A 9,027-nucleotide genomic window follows, 5' to 3' on the forward strand; every position below is an offset into this window, starting at 1 on the left:
TTTTTCATGTCTTGAAGCTCAAGCATGGAGCTACCTTCAATCCAACATCCTTACCCCCTCAGCTATCTCCGACTTTAGAGTTGGTTGTAGGACCGGCTGAAGTTTTGGGCATTCGTAAAGATCCGGCTCAACCTATTTCCACAGCTCAAGTCTTAATTAAGTGGCATGGACTTCCTGTGTCTGATGCAACTTGGGAGCACTTTGGCAATATAGCAACCTTGTTTCCTGATTTCCACCTTGAGGACAAGGTGTGTCTCGTTGAGGAGGGTATTGTCATGGATCGAGACCGGCCGAAACCAATTATTAAGCACACATATGCAAGGAGAAGAAAGAGTCAAGAATAACCAATTTCGGTTATACAATACTATGATTGTTATGCCTATTAGTCTGTTGGTGGGGTTGTTATCTATTTCAGTAAACTTCTAGAATTTAGTACTTGGCTATACATAAGGAAAGGAGAAATAGATTTCATTATGGTTGTAGTACAATATTAGGGGTGTGTATACACTTTGGGAGTTACCGAGTCCCTCAAAGAACTCAAGGGGGGTGTAATACTCTCTATTACATAATACAAGCAATTTCTTCTCTGATCTGCCTCCTTGGCCTGCATCTATTAATTCAAATACAAGATATGTGAAAAGAAATTGAAGCTGATTATGCGAAGAAAAATTCTAAGCTAGAACAAATGCAAACACAAGTTGAGAATCAAAGGGGGGACATGTTCGAAACCATAATGGCAAACATCATTTGTAAATTACCTACTGACATTGCTAGGAAATACTTGTTATGATATACGGTATGATATCTTTCTTACTATATTAATCCATTTAAATTTTTAATTTAAAAAGTAATAAACTATTGCCTTAATTAAGTGTTTAATTTAATCTTCTAAACTTAATGAATTGTGGCTACTTAAGTAGGTAAATGCATCTTTTTCTTTGGTAGCGGTTTGCATTTTAGAAAGGTGTTATTTTCATATACTGATCACATATTTATGTTATTATTACAGGTTGATGTTGATCTTTGTTTGGGGATTTGATATTATCTTGACATCAAATGATATATTCACCAAGTTCAATATTGTAGGCATTGTATTGATTTATAGATATCACAATACTAATTATAAAGCTAATAGTTATATGTATTTAGATAATTTAAAACCTTCAAATGAAGTTATATATAGCTTTTTGAACTTTTTGGTAGCGATGTACTCTATTGACGCAATTACTACGACCTTATGGAGATTATATATTTTATTAATTTTGGCATCATTGTATATGATATTGAAGTGTTGGATTAGTCGTTTTATCATGGTGGCTTATCTTGAAAATATTGCAAAAGAAAATATTGCAAAATGTTGCAATAATTGGTGAAAGTGTTGTATGTATAATATGTTGCTTTATTATGGTGGTATAATAAAAAAAAATGTTTCAATTACTACAAAAAGGTGTTGCATATATTTTGGTGGGAAAAAAGAAAAATATTGCAATAATCATTAAAAGTGTTGCTTATATTTTGGTGGGAAAAAAAAAGGTATTGCGATTGATGGTGTAATTTTTGCATATATTTTGTTGGCAAATAACAAAAGTGTTTCCATTGATATTAAAAAGTGTTGCCTTTATTTTATAGGAATAAATAAAAAGTGTTGCATTTCTTATTTAAAGAGTTGCCTTTGATTTTGAAAAAAAGTGTTGCATATATTAAATATGTGCAACACTTCTAATAAGTGATGCGAAAACTTATTAAAAGTGTTGCAATTAGCTAATGCAATGCGACTTAAGGCAACACTTCAAAAAAAATTACATAAACTTTATTGCAACATTTCATGGTCTTAAAGCAATAGTTTTGTTGTATTGCTACAAATGTAATTTGTATTAGTGCAAATACAAATAGTGCAATTTCAAATGTTGTGATGAGTTACTTAATTGGTTCACCCAAGCAAGACTTGCTTAGTGTAGCTAAATATTTACGATTATTATATCATTTACATTTTATTTTTATAGTAGGGTATTAAATAATAGGAATGATAATGAAAATTAATAGTCTCTCAATTTTAATATGTTCTTTCCAAATAAAAACTTACAATTAAAATTATTTAACTTTAAAGTTTGCATTGGAGTCCGCGAAAAAAATGAATGAGAAAAACAAATGAAAACAGGGGGAGTATAATTTTAGTAGAAAATCTCTTGACAATTTAAATGACTATGCTTGTTCTCCTCCATTTCTTCGAAATATTTATTCTAATGTATTATATGTGAAAATGTGGTATTAGGTGGTAATAGAAAAGCATGAAAAAAAACTATTTTTATGATCAAAGTTTCAATACCATTAGAATAACTTGGTACATTTCATCAAAATTTAACTACAAATCATTCTCATTAACATCGCATAATACCAACAATCAAACAAACTGTTAGAGTGAAAGAGTGTGGAAGAAGAGTTATATATTTGGGATAATATTGTACATCGGTAATTTCATTATGAAATGAGTGATTTTTTATAAGCCAGTCTTGCGAGCGACAGTCTCATATTGAGACCAATAATCCAATCGACCCAATTATTATAACTCACAAATTGTTGTTTAGGATCGTCCCATTAGTAGGATGAGTCCAAGCTGTATATGACTGGTTTTAATATATATATTATTGGTTTTACGCTTTATGCGATGGGTTTTGTAGATGTAAGCTTACACTATAGATTATTATTCTCATTTAATTAAAGAAACATGGAAGAGGTTAATCAGTAAGTACTATGTGGTCAATTTTAAGCTCTATGTGATTGATTTAAAGCTATTGATGATTTTGAACTGTATGTGTTCAGTTTTAAGCTATATGTGATGGAATTTTAGTTACATGTAAGCGCTTTTAAGCAGTACAGTATGTGATTATAGTGAGTTGTCTCATATGCAACATCCTAATAATGAGATGCACGCATATGACATGCGGTGATTATAATTTTTTCTAATACGCGATCAGTTTTTGATCAATTTAAGGTGATAATTAATACTTTTAATGTCAAAATTGATTTCTTTTTTAAGTTATAACTGATCATTTACTTGATCACTTTATATATAGCTGATCATTTCAAGGTCTGAATAAGATCACTTCAACATCGAAATCAAAGACTTTAAAATAGTTGATTCATTTAAGGTTATAAACTAATAGAAATTGATCACTATAATATCAAAATTGACCACTTTAGGTCAAAATTGAAAATTTTCATTTTAATTGATCTATTTATCATTTAATTCAAGTTAAATATGATATTTTTAAAGTCAAAATTATTACCTTTAAAGTTAAAATTAAATTTTTATTATTTAATTTCAGAAATTTGAACTCTTTTTATTTTTCACAAACTTAGACGAGACGGTCTCATTATGAGACCGACAATTTGGGTTGGCCTAATTCACTCGTATAACAACATTTAAATTTTATGGGCATTTATTAATTTTGACCTTAATGGTATCAATTTTCAAAATTGATACCTTTAAAGTCAAAATTGATACTTTTAAGATCAAAATTGAAAAATACCCAGAAAAGGAAAAAAAAATGCCCAGGTTGTTACACACGTGAATTTGGGTCAGCCCAATTCGCGCATGTAACAGCCTGAGCATTTTTCAATTTTGATCTTAAAGATATTAATTTTGACCTTAAAGTAATCAATTTTCAAAATTGATACCTTTAAGATCAAAATTAATAAATATCCAGAAAATTAAAATATTATTACACACATGATCAAGTCAATGGTCTCATAATAAAACCGTCTTGCTGAACTTTTTGTGTTTTAATTGTGGCTTTTGGCCGACTCATATACAAACGGTCACAATATGAGACGGTCTGTAACGTGTTTTAGCCGGCCAATTTTGAAATCTCATCAAAAAACTCTATGTATTACTTCATTGTCGTTCGGTTAATGCAACAGTACAAGCTATTCATTCAAAGCGAAATTAGGAAGAAAGTTACCGTTAGAAGTTAGTACCCAGTCAAAATTCCCACTATCTAGGGAGTAATGATAATAATCATTTATCATCAAAGTCAAATTTGTGACGGAAATTGATGGGAATTGGAAGGAACTTCTGGGATGCGCTAAAACCCTATGCTAAATATGAGGGTTTTGATTTTTTGAGGAACAAAAAAGTTGCAGTTGATCTTTCTTTCTGGATTGTCCAACATGAAACTGCTCTCAAATCTACCCGTGTCAGAAATCCCCACCTTCGTCTTACTTTCTTCCGTACTATCAACCTTTTTTCCAAGGTTATTATTCAAATTTCATTCAAATTTGGTTCAATTCTTTAATTATGAGTTGAATGATGATAATATCATGGATTTTATTGTAACCCACATAATGATTTCGTCCAAATTTGAGTTTTTGAGTAGTATTGGCTTTTTATTCTTTTGTTTTCTTTTGAACGGTATGATGAAGTTGAAGCACCATATGATGGTAATTTATTTATTCATATGATTTCGTTCAAATATGAGTTAAATTTTGTTTTGAAAGGAAATATGAGTTAATTCATCCAGCTAATGTATGGTAATTTGAATATATGCTCGTAAACTGAAGCATTTTCTTAGTTTTGATAATTTATTCAAGTTATTATCATTATCATCCCAATTCCCAATGAGTCCCATCCAAGGTTGGGTATGGGGTGGGTGGGAAAGAAGGCTAACCAATAACCTCAATCCCTCATCACGAGAAGTTCATGATTGAAAGGAGCCCTCAACTCGAGTATTGTTATTTATTCAAGTGCTTAATGAAAAATTGCAGTTTGGTGCATATCCTGTATTTATCGTGGATGGAAAGCCATCACCTTTGAAGTCTCAAGTTAGGATTGCACGGTTTTTTCGATCCTCTGGCATTGACCCAAAAGATAGGCCTGTTGCTGAAGAAGGAGTTTCCGTTGATCGGAACAAGTTTTTCGTTAAATGCGTGGAGGAGTGCGTGGTGAGTGATATCCTTTGTGCATTTTGGACTTGGTTATTCAAGATATAAGTGCAATTTTGCAATTGTGGATAATCTTCCTGCCTTCTATAAGTGCAATACACTGTTTCATGTTGGTGAATTATAAGCTATTAGTGGTGGGAACATTTTTGCTCATTTTAGTAATGAAAGATATGACTAACGAATGCATACAGGATATGGACTTATGGTCAATCAATAATTGAATTCTAAATTTCTAATAGTTTGAGTGAATGTCTCATGTTGTAATTGTTCTGCAGTATGTTTCATGAACTAGTAGTATGTCTCATGAATTCGTAGTATGTCTCTTGCTGAAGTTATTCTGTAGTAGGCCGATTAATGCCTTCCTCCTGATCAAGCGTACAAGGAAGGCAACTTGAAATATAGAATCATGTTTCATGAACTATTTGATTATTTGATAGAATCATGTTACGTCTCATTAAAATCCAGTATATCAACTGCTGTTGTATGTATTAAACAGCAGGTGCAGTTATGCCTTTCCTGGTGCTTCCCCTTTGATCTGTATCATGGGAACTATTGAACAGTGAAGCAATACCTGTTTTCATGAGTTGGTGCTTTTGCAGGAACTTCTCAAGCATCTTGGGATGCCTGTTCTAAGAGCTACAGGCGAAGCCGAAGCACTTTGTGCTCAATTAAATAGTGAAGGTCTTGTAGATGCTTGCATTACTGCTGACAGTGATGCATTCCTTTTTGGCGCCAAGTGTGTGATAAAACACGTGGATCCTAAATCAACGGTAATGCTTTCACATGTTCTGTCTTTCATTCTCTTTCAATTATACCCATCAGGCATGAAGCCATCAACGATCAGTTTTTATTTGCTTTTGCTAAATTATGCAATTGAACATGCATTCAATTATGGCTTATTTGATACATTTCTATTGCCAGCTGAAGGTAGTTCAGTATATAGTAACATAACCTTTTTGTCTTACACTTGAACTCCCTGAGTTTTGATTCTTACCCTGCTCAGGTACCATTTGAATGTTATTTTGCCGAAGACATTGCTGTTGGTCTAGGTTTGAGAAGGAAACATTTAATTGCTGTTTCTCTTTTGGTTGGTAGCGACTATAATTTAAATGGTGTGCAAGGAATAGGGCTAGAAACAGCTCTTCGTTTTGTCAAAAACTTTCATGAAGATCAAGTTCTACAAAGGTTTGCCTTCTTTTTAATGTTGTTTGTTTCTTCAGTCATTTTAAAGCCCATATAGTTTCCATTTTGACTAGCCTTTTTCTTGTTTGGACAACTGTTATAGGTTAAGTGAAATAGGTTCTAGTCCCATTCTTCCACCTGATGCAATTGTTGGTTCTTCTGATATGAGTCCCCAAAGTTCAAATAGGTTGTCCCAGAAGATAAAAGCCCCTCATTGTTCTGTATGTGGTCATCCAGGCAAGAAAACTGCTCATAGCAGAGTGCCTTGTTCGTATTGTCATAGCGCTGCCGGTGTGAATTGTAGTAAAAAGCCTTCTGGATTCAGATGTGAATGCTATCATTGTGACAATGTAAGCATCTTGCTTGATTAGCAATTTTTCATAGGCCAAACTTAGGATGTGAATGTGAAGTGAACCAATGCTATTAGAATCGCAACTTGGATCATGTAATCATATGACTCTATGATCCAATTCATGCCAACCGACTTGAATTGGTTCTACCGTTCTAGTATCGTTTTTGAGGAGGATTGGCCATGGAATCGTTAAAATCGGTAGGATTGCGATCCTACTAATCCTAACGATCTTACACGCTAGATTTTTGGTCATTTTGTCTTGACATAACTTGTTTGCTATATGTGTGATTCTTGTAAATAAGCAGTCGTAGGAAAGCTCTCTGGAGGTGTTTGGTATCGATTTTAAAGCTAATTGGTAACATATTAGCTTAACCTTTCCATCAAAATTTGTTTGGTTTATAATTTTGGCAATCAATTCATTACTCTAGGTAACCCATTCCCTCCAAATGATTCATCCTAATTATTAGTGGAAAGTTTTCTGTTTCCGTCCCGACTTTCCATCTCCTCTTTGTGAACGTCTCTTCTTTTCTGACTAGATATTTTGAATGTATTAGAGGAGTACTATGTATAATACTCCTTTTTCCTCCACGATTTATCGTATAATACTTTTATTCCACAATTTTTTTTGTTGACTTGATTTTTTGAATGTATTAGTGGAGTACTATATACCGAAAAAATGTAAAGGAATCAAATTAAGTGATTCCATTACTTGATAGAAGCCAAATTATTTTTAATGTTATGGTTATTATTGTTATCATTGCACCTTATCTGTTTCCAGTCTGTTTTCATTTAGCAAATTATACCAAATGAGGCCTTAGAGTCCTCTAGTACCTTCAATTAGAATAACCATCATTGGAGTTGTCTGAATCTTGTTATGATCTAGAAGTTGATGATGTGCAAAAGAAACATGAACTTTTACATCCTTTGGTCAAACCCAACCAAGGCCATTATCTACAATGAGGCAGAACCCTTAATTATGGACCTTGAATCTTTCAGCACCTCTTTGCTTCAATAATGTCCTTCACTAAGCTTGTCCTATGATCGTACAAGTCGTCTATGTCACAGAACCCTTAGTTGAAGCCAAGCTAAAAAACCGCCATTTACCGGTAATATGTGTACAAATAACCACTTTCATGATTTTTACTGACTAAAAATTGTGCTTTTGCATTGATTTGCTAGAACTTTATAAATTAATTAATCTACTATTGATCTTAAATCTTCTGTGATTAAGGATGTAGCATTGTTGTTGTTGATTTCTATTGATCTTTATCATACACTTAGTGTGTCTATCTTTGTTTAATATATGAATGATACGTATTTTATACATATTGTTTTTATAGAACCAAAAAAGAAAATGAGTATGAATTCACCGAGATTGTAAATAAGATTTGTGAAGTATTTTATACGAATTTTGTGAAGTATTGCAAACTTTTTAGATGACAAAGTAGGTGTTGATTAACATTGAAATGGTTAAATAATAAAGTTAAACAAGTAAAACTTTTTAAATTTTGCCAAATTTTTAGGATCATACGATCGGATTCACTGATCTGATCCTAAGAGCTCTTTTTGATTCTAAGTGGAATCCTGGATTTGACAACCTTGCCTTAACTATATGTTGGCATATATCATCTAAATTATTTTTTGCTTGCTAACTATTACATGAATTCGTGATCGAACATTTAGTGCCATCACGAACTTACCATATTCAGCAAACGATAGTAACTTGACAATGGCAAGACCATATTATTTCAGGATTATTCTGTTTAATTTTGAACAAAATTCATTGTTCTCAAAAATAAAATCAAAAATACAAAAATACTTTTATTTCAGTTTTATCATATGATGCGTCAAAACATTTATCGCCTCCAAGCCTCCAACATTACTTACCATCATTCTTTTATTGTTTGGAGAACACACTGAGATCCGTTTCTTATGTTTCAAATTTCTGAAAAATAATTTCACTAAAACAAAATTGCTTTCACTTTGGAAATTAAAGTTCCCTTTTTACGTTGTTGGCTGTATTCGTTGAGCTGTTGTGGGTGTTCATAAATGTTTTAGCGATCTATCATCAGTTCATCACTCTCAAAGAGTTGGACACATCCTTGGTTATAGCTTTGTTTCTTTCTGATTAGCTAATTAAGGACTTGCGTTATAATGTGATGGTGATGATAGGTGGTTGTTCTATGATGGTAGTGATGGCAGCAGTTACTGGGACTGATGATGAACTACTGGAATAGTGACTGGGGCAGTGGGGCTGATTGTGAGTTGTGACCGAGTAGCAAGTGAAGTGGTTGTGTGCTAATTTTGGCTTAATGCATGTCCACTTTTCAGTAGCCATTAAAATGATACGTTAATGCCTCCTACTCATTATAACTAGTCATGTGGATGACCATCGAGACTGATTCCTTAGTATACTAATCGAATGCAATGGGATTAAGGTTTTGGTATTGTTGTTGTATTAATGCTTTTACTCAGCTTTCTAGCTCCCACGTTTATTGACGTGATAAAAGAAGTTAGGCAAACAATATTGCCTAATATGGCAAATAAATATA

At 32.7% G+C, this 9,027-nt stretch overlaps 1 protein-coding gene across 1 annotated transcript in view; it reads left to right on the top strand.

Moving 5' to 3' along the window:
- Window positions 1-3,842: 3,842 nt before the first annotated feature.
- Window positions 3,843-9,027, top strand: part of LOC130809925 (flap endonuclease GEN-like 1) — a 7,097-nt gene continuing 1,912 nt past the window's right edge. The window contains exons 1-5 of the mRNA XM_057675787.1: window positions 3,843-4,253; window positions 4,765-4,941; window positions 5,541-5,711; window positions 5,945-6,126; window positions 6,227-6,473. Coding sequence (XP_057531770.1) covers window positions 4,056-4,253; window positions 4,765-4,941; window positions 5,541-5,711; window positions 5,945-6,126; window positions 6,227-6,473 — 975 coding nt within the window. The 5' untranslated portion in view covers window positions 3,843-4,055. The remainder of the gene's footprint in view (window positions 4,254-4,764; window positions 4,942-5,540; window positions 5,712-5,944; window positions 6,127-6,226; window positions 6,474-9,027) is intronic.

The sequence above is a fragment of the Amaranthus tricolor genome, chromosome 4 (assembly GCF_026212465.1).
Source record: "Amaranthus tricolor cultivar Red isolate AtriRed21 chromosome 4, ASM2621246v1, whole genome shotgun sequence".
Lineage (NCBI taxonomy): Eukaryota > Viridiplantae > Streptophyta > Magnoliopsida > Caryophyllales > Amaranthaceae > Amaranthus > Amaranthus tricolor.